The following is a 21,146-nucleotide window of genomic DNA, read 5'->3' as shown; positions in this document are numbered from 1 at the left end:
CGAATCGGGGCGGGGCCGGGCGGAGCTGGGCTGCGGCCTCCTCCCCGAGCCTGGGCCCCGGCCTCCCCGATGTGGGCCCGAGCCTGGGCCGGACAAGGCAGGATGTGAAAGGAGCCGAAGCCTGAGCTCTGCCGCTCTGAGCTCTGAGGCCCTGGTCTGGTTGTGAAAATGGGTCGTCGTTGGGGTAGGGCCCCACCCATCCGTGTGTGTGTGTGTGTGCGCGCGCTTTGTGCGAGCGAGAAAATGGCTCTTGCAGTTCGTGTTTTTGTTATTATAAAGGTGACGTGCAGAGGCTAGTGATATGAAAGTCTGGTAAAGAGTACATTTCTTTTCGGACACTGTCATCTCTGATACTTCTTTTCTAGCCTTTTTGTGCTCGAGAATAGCACTTTACTACCACTTGAGCCACGGTGCCACTTCTAGCTTCTTCTGAGTAGTTTATTGGAGATAAGAGTTGGGGGGGGGGCTGGGAAGGTGGCTCAGGGGTCGAGTGCTTGCCTAGCATGCATGAGGCCCTGGGTTTGATTCTTCTGCACCACATAAGCAAAAAAGCCGGCAGTAGTGCTGTAGCTCAAGTGCTAGCCTTGAGCTGAAGAGCTGAGGGACAGCACCTAGGCCCAGAGTACAAGCCCCAAGACCAACAAAGAGTATCTGGGACTTTTGTTCCCCAGGTTGGCTTGGCTTTGAATAAGATCCTCTGCTCTCAGCCTCCTGAATAGCTAGGATCATAGGGGTGTGCCACCAGAGCCCTGTGTACATCAGAACCTTAAGTCCTGAAGGCCATATCTCATGACAGTGTAGACACTGGATCTTGGAAGAGGAATGAAAAAATTCTTGGTGATTATAATGGCTGAGGCTTCCAAACAGCCATGGCACAGGAACAGAGAACAAACACATGTAACTGCCACTCTTGCATTTTCCAGGGGCTGGAGAAATTAGAACTGTGTCGTGTTCTTTATGGTTCAGTAGAAAAGATTGAGAATGACATAGAGAGTGATGGTTTGAGTAGGGCGCTGGTGGCTGATGTCATGTCTAATCCTAGCTACTCAGAAGGCTGAGCTCTGAGGATCGTGGTTTGAAGCCAGCCCTGGGCAGGAAAATTGTGAGACTCCCATCCTAATTGATCACCAGAAAACCAGAGGTGGAACTGTGGTTCAAAAGTGGTAAGGCAGGGCTGGGAAGGCGGCTTAGTGGTAAAGCACTTGCCTTGTATGCATGAGGCCCTGGGTTCGATTCCAAAGCAGAAAAGAACATAAGCAGAAAAAAAAAGCTGGAAGTGGCTCTGTGGCTCAAGTGGTAGAGCGCTAGCATTGAGCTGAAGAGCTAAGGGACATTGCCCAGGCCCAGAGTTCAAGCCCATAACCGAACCCCCCCAAAAAAGTGGTAAGGCAGTAGCCTTAAGCAGAAGGACTCAGGGACAGTGAGTGTCCAGCCCTTGAGTTCAAGTCCCAGGACCGACAAAAGAAAAAAATGGTGTTTTGGAGTCTCTGCTCCATGTTTGCTAAAGCATTTCATACCTCTCTGAAAAGGGGCTTGAGGTGTCTCAGGTAAGAGCCTGCTATGATTTCACCTTTTAATTTTTTTGATGGTAGTATGGATTATCCCAGGGCCTCACTTGTGACTTAAGTGCTATAACCTAATCCTCCTTTTTTTTTTGTTTTGTTGGTTGTGGGGCTTGAGCTCTGGGTTTGGGCACTGTCCCTGCGCTCTTCAGCTCAAGGCGAGCGCTCTACTGCTTGAGCCACAGCACCACTTCCAGTTTTCGAGTGGTTTATTGGAGATAATAGTTTCAATGACTTTCCTGCCCAGGCTGGCTTTGAACCGTGATCCTCAGATCTCAGCCTCCTGAGTAGCTAGGATGACAGGCATGAGCTACCCGTGCCTGGCATGACCTGTTTGTAATATGTTCAACTATTTATTTTTGCTGGTACTGAGGCTTGAACTCTTAGCCTTTTTGCTCAAGGCTGGTGGTACTCTACCAATTGAACCATATCTTTACTTGGGGCTTTTTGTCAGTCAGTCAATTGGAGATAAGTTTTATAGGCTTTTCTACCTGGGCTGGCCTGGAACCTTGATCCTAAAATCTCAGTCTTTGGATTGTTTTAACTTCTTTCGATAAGTGATTATTAGAATATTTTTTTCTTTTGTCTTTTTGGCTGTACTGGTGCTTGACCTCAGGGCCTACTACTTGAGTCCTGCCACTAGAGTCCCAATTGTAAAGTCTTTTGTTGTTTTTTGAGAAAGCAAAGATGACTTGAAATGGTTCTCAGGGATTAAAGATGGCATTCTGTAAGAAGGAGTTCTGAAGAGTGATAATACTTTAGGTGGAGGAAGGAGCTTCAAATGGCTAGGCCTAGGGTGATGTGTGTTACAGGGCTGTCACTACTCTGCTGCTGTGGTGCCATCCCCTCCCAATCATCACATAAAATGTAATCGTTATGTTTCAGCTCAAGTGGTAGAACACCATTTATTTAATTGCCACTTCTGTACCCTATAAATGTGTATGAATATTATGAAAACACAAACAAATGTCTTGCTTCATGATTTCCTGATATCTGACATAGGTGTTTTGGGTGGTATGGCTGTAGGCATTTCCTGCTATCTGTTGAGTTACTTGCACTATGTTTTGGGGAAACGCTTCCAAATCAAAGCGTTTTGGTCGATTGTGTTTATTTCTCTAACTGGACTGTGAACTCACTGAACCATTCCTTTATTAAATTAGGTATAAGCCAGGTACCAGTGGCTCGTGCCTTTAGTCCTAGCTACTCAGGGGGCTGAGGTCTGGTAGTCAAGGTTCCAAGTCAGCCCAGGCAAGAAAAGTCTGGGACACTGTAATCTACAGCTAACCAGCAAAAAGCTGGAAGTGGAGCCATGGTTCAAGTGGTAGAGCACTAGCCTTGAGCAAAAGACACTCCTGGGTAGCATCCGGATGCTAAGTTCAAGCCTCAGGATGGCTTGAGCCATAGTTTACAGACAGTTAAAAGTTCACAGTTTTCATATAGTTCTATGAATTTGTGAAGTGTGCATGATGGCTTGAAACCACTGTTACAAATCAGGCTATAGACATAGCCCCATTCCTCAGGTTTCTCTTGCTTCTTTGTAGTGAGCCCTATCTTCAGCCCTACTGCTTTCTCACCTAACCTCCAGCCCTGTGTTTTTTCCTTTTCCAGAATGTTCTGTCAGTGAGTGATTCGTATGTGCGTGGTGTGCATTGGGTTGCCACTTGGCTTCTTGGGCTGGAATTCACCCGAGCTGTTGGGTGGTTCAGTAGCTCCTTTTCTTCAGTTGCTGTCTGTGCTCTGCTGTGAGCTCCACCATAGTCTTATTTGTTCATCAGTTTCAGGTCAGTATTAATACTTTGACATATCTTTGTGGATTGTTATTGATAAGTATACGTATATGTGTATATATGTATGTGTGTGTGTGTATTTTATTTGGTGGTACTGGAATTTGAATTCAGGGCCTCATGTTTGCTGGGCCCTACCTGATAAACTGTTCTTCCAGCCCTTCTTTACTTTAGTTATTTTTCATGTAGGCTCTTGCCGAATGGTCTCTTGAATATACAACACCACGACCAGCTTATATGAGAGTGTGTGTGTGCATGCACACACAACAGATACACATGAGCATGCTGGAACTGGGACGTGAACTCAGGGCCTAGAGCTCTGGCTTCTTTTTTTCCACTCAAGGCTGGTATTCTACCACTTCAGCTTTTTGTTGATTAATTGGAGATAAGAGTCTCATGGACTTTCCTGCCTGGGATGGCTTTGAAGTGTGATCCTCAGATCTCAGCCTCCTGAGTAGCTAGAATATAGATGTGGGCCACTGGTGCCTGTCTTGAAAAACAAGTTATTATTACTTTTGTGCATTTTAGTTATAGTTTTGTATAGTTACCACCGAAGTGGTAACTATATTGACTTCTTCACAGGGGACTGTAGTCTCTTAATGGGAACACTGTCAGTTTTCTTTCCAGCTTGAGCCAACAGTTTTATTTCTTTCTTCTTCTCTGGTCTGCCCTTGGGGAGCAGCTTACACTTACACAGTTGGGCAGGTATTTGGCATCCAAGTCCTTGGTGAATTTTGGGAAGGACTTTCAGCTGCTTATACAGAAGAGCCTTTTGGCACTGCAGCGGACACAGTGGGGCCATTTACAGAGTGAATGAGGTTCTGTTGGGCTGGCTGTCCTGTATAGTACCAAATGCTTAGGCCTTTCTCAAATGGGATTTACTATCTTCTTGACCTCCTGCTTCATGGCAGCTAGGGTTGGAGAGTTAGAACATCTTCCCTTGACATTCTTTTTAGTTGGCATGTTGAGTATCTGGAGAGAAGAGGAAGGAAGGAAGTTGTAGGTAATAATTAATAGGCCTTCGTACATTATCTGAGAAGAGTTAATAATAGGTGATCTTGTTTGAATCCGTGTGAACATATACTCTATGACTCTTCAGTGCCTTTCAATGGTAATCATATTAGTGATAATTGTATCTGCCTTCCAGTAGGTTGACTTTAATTTTGATTTTCTAGGAGAACAAATACTTTGGATTAAAAAAGAGAGGTGACAATGCACCATGGAAATGGCCCTCAGCATGTCCAGCATCAGCTGCAGAGGTCTAGGTCCTCCACTGGCAGCGAAGAAGAGCAGCCAGCTCACCCAAACCTACCTCCATCCCCTGCAGCACCCTTCGCTCCATCTGCCAGTCCGTCTGCACCCCAGTCCCCTGGCTACCAGATCCAGCAGCTGATGAGCAGGAGCCCTGTGGCTGGGCAGAGTGTGAACATCACCCTGCAGAACGTCGGTCCCATCGTGGGAGGGAACCAGCAGATCACACTGGCCCCCCTTCCACTGCCCAACCCTACCTCTCCAGGGTTCCAGTTCAGTGCACAGCAGAGGCGGTTTGAGCATGGCTCTCCATCCTACATTCAAGTTACTTCCCCTCTGTCCCAGCAGGTCCAGACACAAAGCCCTACGCAGGCTAGCCCTGGGCCAGGACAGGCCTTGCAGAGTGTGCGAGCAGGTGCTCCAACCCCTGGGCTTGGCATTTGCAGCAATAGCCCCACTGGAGGCTTTGTGGATGCCAGTGTTCTTGTGAGGCAGATCAGCTTGAGCCCATCCAGCGGTGGGCACTTTGTGTTTCAGGAGGCACCAGGCCTCACCCAGATGGCTCAGGGAGCACAGGTTCAGCTCCAGCATGCAGGAGCTCCTGTCACAGTTCCAGAACGGCGACTATCCCAGCCTCATACACAGTCTGGAGGTACCATTCACCATCTGGGGCCCCAGAGCCCTGCAGCTGCAGGAGGGGCTGGTCTGCAGCCTCTGGCCAGCCCAAGTCATATCACCACAGCAAGCCTGCCACCTCAGATCAGCAGCCTCATCCAGGGCCAGTTGATCCAGCAGCAGCAGGTGCTCCAGGGGCAACCTCTCAGCAGACCTCTGAGCTTCGAGAGGACACCTGGTATGCTGCTCCCTGGGGTTGGGAGCACCTCAGCATTTGGTATGACGTCCCCACCACCACCAACCAGCCCGTCCAGGACTGCCATGCCCCCAGGCCTTTCTAGTCTGCCCCTCACATCTGCAGGGAGTGCAGGGGTGAAAAAGGCCCCCAAGAAGTTGGAGGAGATCCCTCCAGCCTCCCAGGAGCTGGCGCAGATGAGGAAGCAATGCCTGGACCACCACCACAAGGAGATGGAGGCGCTCCGAGAGGTCTTCCAAGAGTGTCTGATTGAGCTGTTCTTCCTGCAGCACCTTCAGGGCAACATGATGGACTTCCTAGCCTTCAAGAAGAAGCACTATGCTCCACTGCAAGCATACCTTAGGCAGAATGATTTGGACATTGAAGAAGAGGAGGAGGAGGAAGAGGAGGAGGAAGAAAAATCTGAAGTTATCAACGATGAGGTAAGAAACAGCTTAGTAATCTATGGGGCCTATGTGACACTGGTTAGATATATACAACAAAGTAATGAGCTTGGGTTATTGCAAAGCCTTTGGTTCTATAAGGATCTGATGGAGGGGTAAAGTTCAGAAGAGTGCATTTCTTTATTCCTTCACGGAGAGGAAGCACCACTTCACTGCATCTGCATCAGGAGGAATGTGCAGGATGGTCCTGTGATTAGTAACACTTTCTTGGTGCTGGGTGTGGTCACCGAGACCCAGGACCTCTTGGGCAGAGAGCTCAGCCTCCATGGTTCATGTTTCTCCTTCTGTTTGGGTGTAGTCCTTGGCTGACACCCAGGACAGCCTACAAGATTTGGGTAGAGGAGTGAAACTTGTTGCCTCTTGCCTGGTTTCCAGGTTTCATCTTGTGTAGGTCTGTACATAAAAATATCCACCAATGTGGCTTTTTAAAGGGGGTTTAAATGACCAGCCATAAATTATAAGTTACTACATGTGTTTGTATGTATCTTTATAATTAAAGTACAGGTATTGTGTCAAAAAACAAAATAACAAAAACAACACTGAATTTTTTCCCCAATTTTTAGATGTAGTTTTAGATTTGAGATCATGTTTTAAACTCACACTTTGCAGACCTATCTTGAATGAGATAGAATCTTTTGTAGACAGTTAATTTTTGGGTACCTAGAATGGGGCCCAGTAAATCCTACACCATTGTGGCTGCTAAGGATCTTGGATCTGTGCTTCCTGAGTACCAGGGCGATAGTGTGCTGTATTGTGATGCACTGTATTTTGTGCCTTTGTGTTGTGTAGTGTATACTATGTTGGTGGAGCTTATTTTGTTCTATGATACAAAATATTTTAAACCTTTGTCAGCCCTTCAGCAAAAATACCAGCTTTTGGTGAGCAAAAGCTTGTCTCTTTGCTCCTCACTGACATCTCTGGATGTATTTGTGTGGCTTTGCCATCTGTGTTTTCTTTTTTTCAGAAGATCTTATGTTTTTCAGAAGGTCTATATGATTATTTCAAGGACCTTACCTACTAGTGCTATAAAACAGTGAAATTTAGTTTTTTTTTTATGTTTGTATACTGATGTTGCCTGTAAGCTCAGTCACCTTATATGTATTTGTGATGAAGCAAATCTCCCCAAGTGTCTGCTGAAGTAGACCTTTGCTCTGTGACCCCCACATAGTACATACACAATGTAGTATTGTGGTGCAGATGGCCCAAGGAACTATAAGCTGCTGTAACTTGAGTCTGTCTGCTATTCCCACCTTAAAACCTGAGGTTGCAGAATCGGGTGCTGCCTGTGACCAAACAGGAGCCCCTGAGCACTGGCATTTGTTAGGTTTTATGCAATGAAGATGTCAGTTCAGAGTGCAGAAATAATCCATTTTAAACACCCAAGTTAGCGAACTGTCAGCAATGAAATTCTAACAAAATTTTGAGCAGTTTTAAAAATTATGTTGCCTTTTTTTCTCAAAATATTTCTCTCAGGTAAAGGTTGTGACAGGCAAGGATGGGCAGACTGGGACTCCCGTTGCTATAGCAACCCAGCTTCCGCCAAATGTTTCTGCTGCTTTTTCATCTCAGCAGCAACCATTTCAGGTACTTTTTGATGGTTCTAAATTGTAGTCTCATCCCAAACGTTCCTTCATCCAGATATTTTAACCTTCGATTTACTATTTGCTCTTCAGCATTTTTTTTTCCAGAGCCCATTCCTTGTTTTTAAAAAGTAAAAAGTCTTCCTGCATATATAGTTATGAAATTAAATTGCATGAGTGAATGACAACACAGACTTTATTACTGCATTGTTTTTTTGTGTGTGTGTACCTGCAATGTGGTAGTAGCTTTTAGTGTGCATGACATCTAATATTTAAAGTCCTCTTTATTGTATGCTCAGGATTCTTTGTGTGTTGTGTTTTAATGTTTGTTCTTTTTTTTTTTCTCTTGTGTCTTTCACTTGTATTTTGAGAACAGTGCAAAACAGAACAAGGAAAAAAAAAGACTTAAGCAGATGATAATTTGGTGTTTTTTAGCTGGAGGAAATACTGATGTGAATGCCTCCTGAGATCATCAGGACTGCAGGCTGCTGAGGGAAGGAAATGAGAATGCCAGGATTTTAAAACACATTCCAAAGTCTAGGAGCTGTGAACTAGATTGTGTTGAGTTCTGAAAGCATCTTCATCTTTGATATTTTTGGTTGTAATTTTTGTTTGATGTAATTTCAAGCACATAAAAATTGTAATCATATGAAACTTTTCTCTTATGCCCTTTTCCTAAATTTACCAGTTTCTGTTTTTTTTTGTCCCATTTGCATTATCTTCATTCTCTCATCCAAGTATATAACATCATATTATACTCCTTTAAGTAGTTCAACACTAGTAGATAAGGATGTTCTTTTACCTAGCCACAGTACAATGCCTAAAATCAGGAAACTTAAATAATTCAATACTCTTCTATGATGGGCTAGAGATTTCATCTCTTGTCCTGAAGGTGTCCTTTATGTTTTTTTCCCCAACCCAGTATCTCCCATAGTTACTGTATCTCCTTAGTTACTGTGTCCCTCTACCCTTCTTTAATCTGGGCCAGTTTTCCAGTTTGTAACCTTGATGGTTTTGAGGAGTACAAGTCAGTTATTTTGTAGAATGTCCTGTGATGCAAGATTGTCTGATGTTTCCTTATGTCACATTCGGGTCTTGTGTTTTTTAGAGAAATGCTATAGCAGTTACTGTGTCCTATGAGTAGGGCTGTTAATTTTGAGCACTGATTAATTATGGTGGTATCTACCAGCATCCTTCAGTGAACAGTTACTCCTTTTTTCCTTTTGTAATAATGAAAAACTGGGAAAGGTACTTTGAGATTATGTAAATATCTTATGTCTCATTAAACATTTACTCACTAATTCTAGCATCAGTTGATGAGTTGTGTCTGAGTCAGTTATTCTGTAAAGATTCCTAAGTAGATTTTCTGCCACCATCATTCTTTCTGCATCTGCCTACCTACCTAATTATTCTGTGCTGGAAGTAGGCCTTGATAGATTTTTTGACACTTGAGCCATTCCTCCACATCTGGCTTTTTGCTGGTTAATTGGAGATAAGAGTTTTGAGTTTGCTTGGGCTGGCTTTGAACCAGGATTCTCAGATCTCAGTCTCCTGAGTAGTTACATTTTATAGTTGTGAGCCTCCAGTGCCTGGCACCTTCAATATTTACTCATTGATGTCTTCTGTCAGGAGAGACTTTCCTCTTCCTCAATTGTGACATTCAGTTATATATAGTAAACTCAATCAGTAGTTTATAAAATGTCGCTCTCAGTATTGTTTAAGTTTTTATTTGGAAAAATTCACTTTAGGTTCACTGGTTCACTTATATTTTCTATGAGTTTTGACAAATGTGTGGAGTTGTGTAGCTCTGCCATAGTCAAGAAGAAGAATTGATTATGTTAATCCTAAACTGTACCTTTACTTGCCCCTTTGTATTAAGACCTCCTCCTCCCTTGTTCCATGCTCTCCAGGACAGTATTATGTCTTGTCCAGATGAGGCATAGATGGAATCATTCACAGCGGTCTTTGCGGTCCAGCCTTTATACTCAGCGTAATTCATTTGCCCATTTGTTCTTGTTAGAAATGGCATTCCCCTTATATAAATGTACCAAGTTTATCCTTTCACTCCTTGAAGCATAGTTGGATTGTTTTCATTTTAGGGATCCCTGAATAAACTTGCTATAATTGTTTACTTACAGATTTTTAAATTATTTTTGTGTGTGTGAACGTGGACATTCATTTGAGTAAATTGAAGTCAGGTTGTTGGATTGTCTGTTAATTTTAAGTACATAGTAATCTTTATGTGTATCTCTAAGACTGAGGTTGGATGATTTTTCCTTTGTTCTTCAGTTGTTTTGTATGTCTTTGTTGGTGACATCTGTTTATATCTCACCCATTTTTTTCATTGAATTGTTTTGTTCATGGTTACATTTGACAATTTATAGGATAGCAGGATTTTTGCTTTATATATATATGAGACTGGGTTTTGAACTTAGAGTTCTTAGTAGGCATGCACTGTTTACCACCTGAGCCATGTCTCCAAACTGGATATCAAGTTTTTTTTGTTAGATGTGCTTTTTTTTTTTTTTTTGGTCAGTCGTGTAGCCTGAACTCTGGGCCTGGGTGCTGTCCCTGAGCTTTTCAGCTCAAGGCTAGCACTCTACCACTTGAGCCACAGCACCACTTCCTGTTTTCTGGTGGTTTATTGGAGATAAGAGTCTCATGGACTTTTTCTGCCTGGGCTGGCTTTGAATCTCCATCCTCAGAGCTCAGCCTCCTGAGTAGCAAGGATTACAGGCATGAGCCATTGGTGCCGGACTTGGTGTGCTTTTTTTTTTTTTTTTGTCGGTAGTGGGGCTTGAACTCTGGGCCTGGGCACTGTCCCTCAGCTCTTCAGCTCAAGGCGAGCGCTCTACCACTTGAGCTATAGCGCCACTTCCTGTTTTCTGGTGGTTTATTGGAGATAGGAGTCTCACGGTCTCTCCTGCCCGGGCTGGCTTTGAACCGCGATCCTCAGATCTCAGCCTCCTGAGTAGCTAGGATTACAGGCGTGAGCCACCAGCGCCCGGCTTGGTGTGCTTTTTACAGTTTCTTTTTGTGTGTGTGTGCCAGTCCGAGGGCTTGAACTCAGGGATCGGGTGCTGTCTTGTAGCAGTTTTGCTCAAGGGTAATGCTTTACCACTTGAGCCACAGCCTCCACTTTGGGCTTTTTGGTGGTTAAAGGAATAAGGGGGGCTGGGAAGGTGGCTCACTGGTAGAGCGCTTGCCTTGCATGCATGAGGCCCTGGGTTTGATTCCTCAGCACCACATAAGCAAAAAGAAAAAAGCCGGAAGTGGCACTGTGGCTCAAGTGGTAGAGCACTAGCCTTGAGCTGAAGAACTGAGGGGCAGAGCCCAGGCCCAGAGTTCAGGCCCCATGACCTGAACCCCCCCCCCAAAAAAGAAAGGTCTCACTAAGAAAGTATTCTCTAAATAATGGGGAAAAAAAGAAATAAGGGGTCTCATAGCTAGGATTATCGGTGTGAGCCACCAGCGCCTGGTTTTTTTCTTAGTCTTTATCATTTTCTTTCTTTTTTTTTAACATTTGTCTTTTGCAGAGAAAATTTTTAGGGGTGTGTGGGGGGGGGAGTGACCTGGGTTTGAACTCAGAGCCTGAGCACTGTCCCTGAGCTTCTTTTTGCTTAAGGCTAGACTTTATCACTTGAACCACAGTGTCACTTCAGTGTTTTCTGTTTATGTGGTACTGAGGAATTGAACCCTCAGCTTCATGCATGCTAGGCAAGCACTCTATCACTAAGCTACATTCCTATTCTTTTGTTGTTGTTGTTGTTGGTCATGGGGCTTGAACTCTGGGCTTGGGCGCTATCCCTGCCCAAGGCAGGGCGCTATTCAGCTCAAGGTGAGCACTCTACCGCTTCAGCCTCAGCGCCACTTCTGGTTTTAGGACTTTCCTGCTCAGGCTGGCTTTGAACCTTGATCTTCAGATCTCAACCTCCTGGGTAGCTAGGATTACAGGCGTGAGCCACCAGCGCCAGGCTCATTACTACCTTTTTCTTTTTTTTGGGGGGGTGTCCAGTCGTGGAGCCTGAACTCTGGGCCTGGGCGCTGTCCCTGCACTCTTCAGCTCAAGGTGACGCTCTACTGCTCTACCACTTGAGCCACAGCGCCACTTCTGGCTTTTTTCTTTTTGCTTATGTGGTGCTGAGGAATCGAACCCAGGGCCTCAGGCATGCACAAGCGCTCTACCACTGAGCCACCTTCCCAGCCCCATCATTCCTACTCTTTTTATTGCCGATTGTGGGGCTTGAACCCAGGGCCTGGGCTCTGTCCTTGAGCCTCTCTGTGCTCAAGGTGAGCACTCTGCCACTTGAGCTACAACATCACTTTCAGTTTTCTGGTAGTTAACTGGAGATGAGTCTCATGGACTTTTCTGCCTGGGCTGGCTTTGAACCGTCATCCTCATATCTCAATCTCCTGAGTAGCTAGGATGGCATGTTTTCGCTTTTGATGAAGTTTAATCATCAACTATTGGTTTAAGTTTAAAAAAATTATCTTAGCAGGGCTTGGTGGCTCACATCTGTAATCCTAACTACTCAAGAGGTTGAGATCTGAGGATCACTGTTCAAAGCCAGCCTGGGCAGGAAAGTTTGTGAGACTTATGTCCAATAAACCACCAGAAAACTGGAAGTGGCTTTGTGGCTCAAGTAGTAGAGCAGTAAAGCGTCACCTTGAGCTGAAGAGTGCAGGGACAGCACCCAGGCCCAGAGTTCAAACCCCATAACTGACCCCCCCCAAAAAAAAATTATCTTTAGTTGGACAAAAGGGTTTCAATTCAGCCTATCAGCTGATGAGTACAGTGTGTCTTGATCAGTTATCATTTTCCTCCTGCCTCCCAATTCCACCCATTCCCCCATCTTATCCAAAATTTCCATTTTCACATATATGCATTGAATATTATGACTACATTTGCCTACTTTTCTTCTGCCTCCCCTCTCCTTTCCTCACTCTACTCTGACAACACATGTTTCAGCTTCTTTAACCTTTTTCTTTCTTTTTTAATAGATTGAGCTTCTGGTATTATATCTAAGAACTATTTGCTCAGTCTATGATCATAATGATTTTCTTCTGTTTGCTAGTTATATAGTTAAGTCTGTGCAGTATGACAGACATAGAGTGAGGTTCAGTATTTTGCATACTGTACCAAGTATCAGGCCTTAGACTCCTAGCTGAGTGTGGTGTTGGATGCCTATGAGGCTGAAGCAGGAAGGTTTCAAGTTTAAGGCAAGCCTGGATTACATAGAAAGTCACTTTTTGTAGTTGTTTTTTGTCGGTCGTGGGTTCTGAACTCTGGGCTTGGGTGCTGTTCCTGAGCTCTTCAGCTCCAGACTAGCACTCTACCACTTGAGCCACAGCCCCACTTCTGGTTTTCTGGTGGTTAATTGGAGATAAGAGTCTTAGGGACTTTCCTACCCTGCTGACTTTCCTACCCGGGCTAGCTTTGAACCGTGATCCTCAGATCTCAGCCTCCTGAGTAGCTAGGATTACAGGTGTGAGCTACCAGTGCCTGGCTTAAGACGTTGTTTTATTTTTTTTTGTGGGGGGGGGTCCGGTCATGGGGCCTGAACTCTGGGCCTGGGCGCTGTCCCTCAGCTCTTCAGCTCAAGGCTAGCGCCCTACCACTTGAGCTACAGTGCCACTTCCGGCTTTTTTCTTTTTGCTTATATGGTGCTGAGCAATCGAACCCAGGGCCTCAGGCATGCAAGGCAAGCGCTTTACCACTGAGCCACCTTCCCAGCCCTAAGACTTTGTTTTAAAAAGGAAATAATCTTTCTAATCTGTCAACTCAGTGAAGAGTCATGTTGATCCTGTTTGTGCTAGACAGCTTCCATGCTAGGTGAGCACTCTACCACTAAGCCACATTTCCAGCCCTTCCGTGCTGAACTCTTACTTTCCATTGGTCTGAGTGATCTTGTAGTCTACCTTTTGCCAGCACAGCACTGTCCTGCCTGCTGTTTGTTCTTTTTTTTAACTTGTTTTGGCTATTCCCCTTCCCCCCCTTTTTTTATGAGGTACTGAGGAATGGAACCCAGGACTTCATTCATGCTAGACTCTACCACTAAGCCACATTCTGAAGTTTTATTGGGATTGAATTGCATCTGCTGACCAGTTTTGGGAGAAGACAGTGTCATGACAATATCAAGTCTTTCAGTTCTTGAATATGGTGGACCTCTCTACTTATTTAGGTCTTTGATTTCTTTCATAATTTTCAGTATGTCAGTGTTGTATATGTAATTTGTTAGTTTTTTTGTACAGTTACAAAGTCAATTTCCAGCTGTTCATTGCAAGCATGTAGAACAACAGTTAGTTGTACAGGGCTTGAGTTCCCTGGCCCTGTATTCTTTTTCTTTTTGCCATTCTTTGGGCTTGAACTCAGGGCCTTAGCACTGTCCCTGAGCATCTCTCTGTGCTCAAGGCTAGTGCTCTACCACTTTGAGCCACAGCACCACTTCCACTATTCTGATGGTTTATAGTGGGGGGGGGAGGGGAGTTAGGATGGGAAGGGGGATAGTAGGGGAAAAACAAAGGAGGATAGGAAAGTCTTACTCATGTAAATGTAACCCCTCTGTACAGTATCTTTACAATAAAAAATATGTACTAAAAAAAAGTCTCATGGACTTTTTTGCGTGGGCTGGCTTTAAACCACAATCCTCAGAACTCTTGTTTAGCTGGGATTACAGGCATGGCCCACCAGCACCCACTCAAACCTATATTCTTTTTTTTTTTTGGGTCCGGTCGTGGGGCCTGAACTCTGGGCCTGGGCGCTGTCCCTCAGCTCTTCAGCTCAAGGCTAGCACTCTACCACTTGAGTCACAGCGCCACTTCCGGCTTTTTTCTTTTTTGCTTATGTGGTGCTGAGGAATCGAACCCAGGGCCTCATGCATGCAAGGCAAGCGCTCTACCACTGAGCCACCTTCCCAGACCTCAAACCTATATTCTTAAGCCTATAAAACTCCTGTATTAATTTTAGAGTCTCTTTTATAAATCTCATGGGATTTCGTGCACAGAGACTGATGTCTGTAAATTTCTTTGAAATTGTTGTGAGTTTTATTCCTTTTGTGGAAGGCAGTACTGGAGTTTGGGTCAGCTTTGTGGTTGCTAGGCAGTTCTTCCCCAGCTGTTTTTACTTTTTTTTTTTTTTTCAGATAGTCTAGTGCATTTATGCCTGGGCTGGCTAGGACTATGCTCCTGTTTATGCTTCCTGCATAACTAGGCTAACAGGCACACACTACTGCACCTTGTCTTTTTATTGGTTGACGTGGGAATCTGTCTAACTTTTTGTTCAGGGAGATAGGCCTTGAATCAGAATCTAATCTCTGCCTTCCAAATAGGGTTATAGCTATTTCTTCATGCTTTGCTGCACTGGTCAGGACTTCAGTGATATTGCCTTATAGGAGTGGGAACATTTTTCACCAGGATATAGAAGAAGGGAACAATGCTCTTAGCAGGCTGAGGAAATTCCTTTATTTCTTTATCATCAGTGGCTGTTGAATTTCATTAAATTCTGGTGTTTTTGTTTTTTTTTTTTTGGTGGGGGTAGTACTTGAGTTTTGAACTTGGGGTCTTATGCTTGCTAGACAGGTGTTCTATTACTTGAACCATGTATAACATGTATAACATTTGGTGAAAGAAGACTGCCACATGATTCAGAGAGAAAAGAGTTTATTGAGGGTAGAGAGCAAACTGCTAGCCTGTACAAGATGAAGCATGCCGAGAGAGAAAGGGCACTGGTTTTAGGCGTAAAGAGGCAGATGTCATCTGGTCTGTGAGAAGGCAGCAGTAATGGTTCCTTGATGGTGAACATGTTTGTGTCTTTGGATAAAATCTGAAAGAAGTCTGACAAGGCAGGGGCTAAACAATAATTGGATGATTTGGCTAATCCTTATCTCCTGCATTCCAGGCTGTCCTGGAGTTGGATAAGGTCCCTAGCGACTTCTGATTGATGAACATTTGGATACTGGGTAGGGAGAACATAGTAGACTGGTTAAGAATAAACAGTCAAGGCTGGGTGCCCGTGGCTCACGCCTATAATCCTAGCTACTCAGGAGGCTGAGATCTGAGGATCACGGTTCAAAGCCAGCCTGGGCAAGAGAGTCCATGAGACTCATCTTCAATACACCACTCAGAAAACTGGAAATGGTGCTGTGGCTCAAGTGGTAGAGCACTTGCCTTAAGCTGAAGAGCTGAGGGACAGAACCCAGGCCCAGAGTTCAAGCCCCAACACTGATGACAAAAAAAAAAGAAAAAGAAAAAGAAAAAACCATCAAGCTGGGCACTGGTGGCTTACTCAGGAGGCTGAGATCTGAGGATCGTGGTTCAAAGCCAGCCTGGGCAGAAAAGTCCATGAGACTCCTATCTTCAATTAACTACCAGAAAACTGGAAGTGGAGCTGTGGCTCAAGTGGTAGAGTGCTCGCCTTGAGCTGAAGAGCTCAGGGACAGTGCCAGGCCCAGAGTCAAGCCCCACAGCCAACCAAAAAAAAAAGGAGTCAGTGGCTGGGAATGTGACATGGAGTGCTTGCCTAGCATGCAGGAAGCCCTAGGTTCAATTCCTTAGTACCACATACGCAGAAAAAGAGGTGATGCTGTGTCTCAAGTGGTAGAGTGCTAGCCTTGAGTGAAGAGCTCAGGAACCATGCCCAGGCCCTGAGCTCAAGCCCTAGGACTGGCGGGGGGAAGGGGGGTGGGAGAATAAGCAGTCAGAATCTGGGGCTAGGTTGGAGTGGTTAAGGGTCCATGGGAGGCTTGAACACTTTCTGTGCCTGGATTATACAATATGGATGGCACCTAGGAAGGTACCAAGGCAAACAGCCCTGAGCCGAAGACAGTATAAATTCCTGTCCATTTAGAAGAAAGACAGCTATGAACATTAGATAGACATGCTTATTAACTTTTCTTTTGATCTTGCTCTAGTTAATTTTGAAAGGGCTAGGGCACAGTGACTCTATTTAGGATGTGACACCAACCCCTTTTACTCCTCTCTATGATACCTCCATGCTAAGACTAGCTTTGTCTTTGTTGGCATCTCTTTTGTCAGTTTATGGGGCTTGAGCTCAGGGCCTGGGCGCTGTCCCTGAGCTCTTTTGCTCAAGGCTAGCACTCTACCACAGTACCACTTCTGAGCATTATGCTAGTTAGAGATAAGTCTCTACCTGCACTGGCTTAGAAACACGATCCTCAGATCATATAAATCTTTGTCCCTTTACTTCCAATTAAAGTAACAAGGAGATCAATAGAAACAGTTTTTAAGTAGGGCTCACTTGGAACTAGTAGAGAATTGACCAATAAATACTTGCAAGAATTATTTATTTCTCTCTGGGTTTGACTAAGTGCCGCAAAGGACAAAATCTGCAATGAAAAAACTCAATTTGGAACGGCAACTGATTAATTCAATTTAGCACTTTAGATTGAAATCACTGTAAACCTTACAGTAGACAGCAAAAAATAGCATTCAAGTTAAAGGTGTTCATTTGAAAGACCATAATGTGAACAAATATATATGTGAACTTAGATAGCCTTAGTTTCCCCTTTCTCCACTTGGAAACAAATATTTAAGACAATTCTTACTGCCCAGATTCTATTGTTTCCAAAGGAAGCCATTTTTAATTCCCTTTCCAAAGCCTTTCTTTACTAACTTCTCCATTTTTTTTACACTCCCTTTGCTTTAATTTGCATTTTAAAAATAACCTGTGGAAAGCCTTTTAACTAAAGTTCCTCTTTATGCAAGATAATAATCCTTTGGAACATTTGGTAATACCCAAATCTGATTACCTTCTTTGTAGGTGGAATTTAACATCACACATTTTTAACCTTGGTTGCTGGTCCTGAGCAGCACAGATACACAATTGAAATAAAAAACAAAATAATTTTAGGAAATAATACCCAAGATATCAGTATTCAAGACCAAAGCACTTTAGTATGGTAGAAAAGACTTCTTTTTTGGGATTGGGAAGGTGGCTCAATGGTAGAGTGCTTGCCTTGCATGCATGAGGCCCTGGGTTTGATTCCTCAGCACCACATAAGCAGAAAAAGCTGTGGCTTAAATTGTAGAGCGCTAGCCTTGAGCTGAAAAGCTCAGGGACAGCTCCCAGGCTCAGAATTCAGGCCCCACGACCAACAAAACTGTCATCACACCATGATGACAGTTTTTAATGTATTAAAATGAGGTTGTTTTGAACATGTGCACAAAAGTTTTAAGGTATGCTTAGGTTTAAAGAAAAAAGAAAGGGCTGGGAAGGTGGCTCAGTTGTAGAGTGCTTGTCTCACAGGCATGAGGTCCTGGGTTCGATTCCTCAGCACCACATAAGCAGGAAAAAAAAAGCCGGCACTGTGGCTCAAGTGGTAGAGCGCTAGCCTTGAGCTGAAGAGCTAAGGGACAGCGCTCAGGCCCAGAGTTCAGGCCCCATGACTGGCAAAAAAAAAAGAAAGAAAGAAGAAAATTGGCTGCAAGTTTTCTGGAATTCCAGTGGCAAAAAGACATTTTTGGCCACTGCATGATAGAAAAACAGGCAACACCAAACAAAATACAAAACAAAACTCAAGAAACAAACTTTTGCCAACAACAGATTTTTTTTTTTAAAAACAGATAACCAAGGTCTACATAACCTAGAACAGAATATGTGTAGATATCTTTGTTAGCAAAGCACATTAGATGAGTGGGCCTCAGTTTCCAGGACCTGAGTAGACAGGTGGTGATACAATACATCACAGACTACTTCCTGGATGGGTGGTGGAAGGGTGGGTATCTTGTGGTCAAGATGGTGAATTCCTTGTTGAGTTATGATGGTAAGAAAACTTGGTGGAGCTTTCTTTATTGGGTAGGTAAAGCAAGCAAGCAAACAAGCAACAAAAAGCCAACAGACAGACAAGCAGAAAGGAAGGGGCACACTAACAGAGTGTCGCTGTCCTTGAGGAGATACAGAGGCAGACTGAGCTGCTATGAGAAAAGGTAAATTGTCTTTATAGAGGAAATGTCTGGGAGGCACAGAATTGAAAGTCAACAGAGGGAGTTTGCTTAGAGGGACAGAGGACAGAGAAGGATGAGCAAGGAGAACAGAGAATACCTGAACATATGGAGATTCTGACCATTTACCATTGCCTTGGCAGAAACTGTCGAAATTTTGCAATATTGTGCAGTCACAAGTGCTATATTCAGGTCAGTGATTGTAATTATTCAGTTGTTACTAAGGCCAAATTTTTTTTTTTTGGGTCCGGTCGTGGGGCCTGAACTCTGGGCCTGGGCGCTGTCCCTCAGCTCTTCAGCTCAAGGCTAGTGCTCTACCACTTGAGCCACAGCGCCACTTCCGGCTTTTTTCTTTTTGCTTATGTGGTGCTGAGGAATCGAACCCAGGGCCTCAGGCATGCAAGGCAAGCGCTCTACCACTGAGCCACCTTCCTAGCCCCTAAGGCCAAATTTTTAAGTGGGGAAGTATCTTTTGGTTTTAGATCAGGTTTCAAGCCCAGAACAGCTAGGCTTTGAGAAGGAACTTAAGAGGGGGTCCCCAGGACCCAGCCTGCATTGCACACTCCAGGGTACAAGCCAAAAGTTTGGGCCATGAAGACTGATTTCTTAGCCTATAAGGCATTTTGACTTCAGTAGGAGAATAAAGAGGGAAGAAGACATCCCAAAGGAGTGTCTTGGCTTGGGAGAGATTGATGGGACCCTAGGAGTCTGATGAGTTTAAAGAGGTTACTGATGGAAGGTGTCCCTGTCCACCTGAGTCTCTTTTTTTTTGTTTTAATTTTTTTTGGGGGGGGTCTGGTCGTGGGGCCTGAACTCTGGGCCTGGGCACTGCTCCTCAGCTCTTCAGCTCAAGGCTAGCGCTCTACCGCTTGAGCCACCTTCCCAGCCCCCTGTGTCTCTTTTAGATTGAGAGTCCGATTCCCCATTCAAGTGACCAGCCAAGGAGATGTAGGAGCCCTTTGGTGTGGCACCACATTGAAAAAACAGCAGATGAACAACAGTGCCGTAGACGAGTCACTCACCAGACATAGGGAGGAGATGGTGTGGTGGGTGCATAGGTAGCCATGGTAAAGGTGAGATGTCTGAGGTGGAGCTTCTTTGGCTTTCGGCAGTTTGGGTCCGAGGAAGGGTGGTCAGGAGGCGATTGAAGAGGGGATCCAGCAAGCAACTCCTGATGCCGTCCCCTCCCAAGTTTAGATACCAGATGAAAGCTTTGGCCAAAGGGGCCTGCCACGTGGTTCAGGCAGAAAAAGAGTTTATATGGGGGGAGGGGGCAGAGGGAGGAGCAAACTGCCAGCCACAGGAAATGCTGTGTGGAGAGGGAAGAGAAGGGGGAAAAAGAGAAAAAAAAGGCTTATGGTTGAATGGGATTATATAGGGAAAAGTGGGAGGTGTGAACCCAGCAGATGCGGAAGTGATCTCAGAGTCTGTCTGTAAGAAGCATGACGGGGGGGGGGGGGGGAGGTTCAGGAAGTGACCTCAGAGCCTGGGATTCTTCTCTGACTCACAGTCAGGTGATTACTCATTTCAGGCAGGTGATTTCTGGTAAGGCTAAGTACTCTCTTTGAATGCCTACCCCTCAAATGCAGTTTCTGTGTCTGTTGGTATCATTTGCAATTTGACTTTGTGTGTCTGTAAAAATGATGAATTGCCTTATATTGAGGTGTACTTTATAAACAGGGAATGCACTGGCCTTTATTATAGTGTCAAGTTTTGACAACTACCCAGTAACCCACATGGTGATATGTTGTCTACTTTTCTCACTCTGAAACTTCCCCATGGCTCCTTGCTAGGCAGCTGCTGCCTAGTCCCTCTCTATGGCTCTTTCCCATGGTGCTCTCATTTATATCTGTACTCAGGTTATCTGTAAGCTGCTCTAATGTACTTGTGACATGTCCATGTTACTTTATGACTCAAAACGTTTAAGATTCTCCACCCTTTTTCCCCCCTCCTCTCCTTTTTTTTGCTTTTATTTATTTGACAGAATTTTACTATGTAGCCCAATCTGGTCTCAAACTTGAAAATCCTCTTGCTTCTGCCTCCCCAGTTCTGGGATTACAGGTGTTTACCACCAATCTTGGCTTAAGATTCAGTCTGTATTTCTAGTTACTTGGAAGGCAGACATCAGAAGATTGCAATTGGAGGCCAGTTTGGGCAAAGAAGTCAGGGCTGGGAAGGTGTCTCGGTGGTAGAGTCCTTGCTTAGCATGCATGAAGCCCTAGGTTTGATTTCTCAGTACCACATACACAGAAAAAGCCAGAAGTGGTGCTATGGCTCAAGTGGCAGAGTGTTAGTCTTGAGCAAAAGAAGCTCAGAGACAATGTCCAGGCCCTGAGTTCAAGCTCCAGGACTAGCAAAAAAAAAAAAAAAATGGTTTATGAGACTCTGTCTCAATAAGCAGGGCATGGTGGTGCATGCCTGTACGGGTGCCAGCTACACTGGAGGCTTTAGGAAGAAGGTCTACAGCAAAAAATGTGTGACTCTACCTCAAAAATTGCTAAATTAACAGGGGCTGGAGATGTGAACTCAGTTCACCTGCCTAACAAGTATAAATCTGAGTTCAGATCCCCAGTACTTCCTTTTAAAAAAAAAAGGAGGGGCTGGGAAGGTGGCTCAGTGGTAGAGTGATTGTCTTGCATGCATGAGGCCCTGGGTTCGATTCCTCAGCACCACATAAGCAAAAAGAAAAAAGCCAG

General features: G+C 44.6%; 1 protein-coding gene across 1 annotated transcript in view; it reads left to right on the top strand.

Moving 5' to 3' along the window:
* The first annotated feature begins 4,558 nt into the window (after positions 1-4,558).
* Positions 4,559-21,146, top strand: part of Ep400 (E1A binding protein p400) — a 99,722-nt gene continuing 83,134 nt past the window's right edge. The window contains exon 1 of the mRNA XM_013023033.1: positions 4,559-5,890. Within this exon, the coding sequence (XP_012878487.1) occupies positions 4,559-5,890 (1,332 nt within the window). The remainder of the gene's footprint in view (positions 5,891-21,146) is intronic.

The sequence above is a fragment of the Dipodomys ordii genome, unplaced genomic scaffold, assembly GCF_000151885.1.
Source record: "Dipodomys ordii isolate 6190 unplaced genomic scaffold, Dord_2.0 Scaffold66, whole genome shotgun sequence".
NCBI lineage: Eukaryota > Metazoa > Chordata > Mammalia > Rodentia > Heteromyidae > Dipodomys > Dipodomys ordii.
Note: the sequence above shows the minus strand (reverse complement) of the source record. Positions and strands in the feature narration are given on the sequence as shown.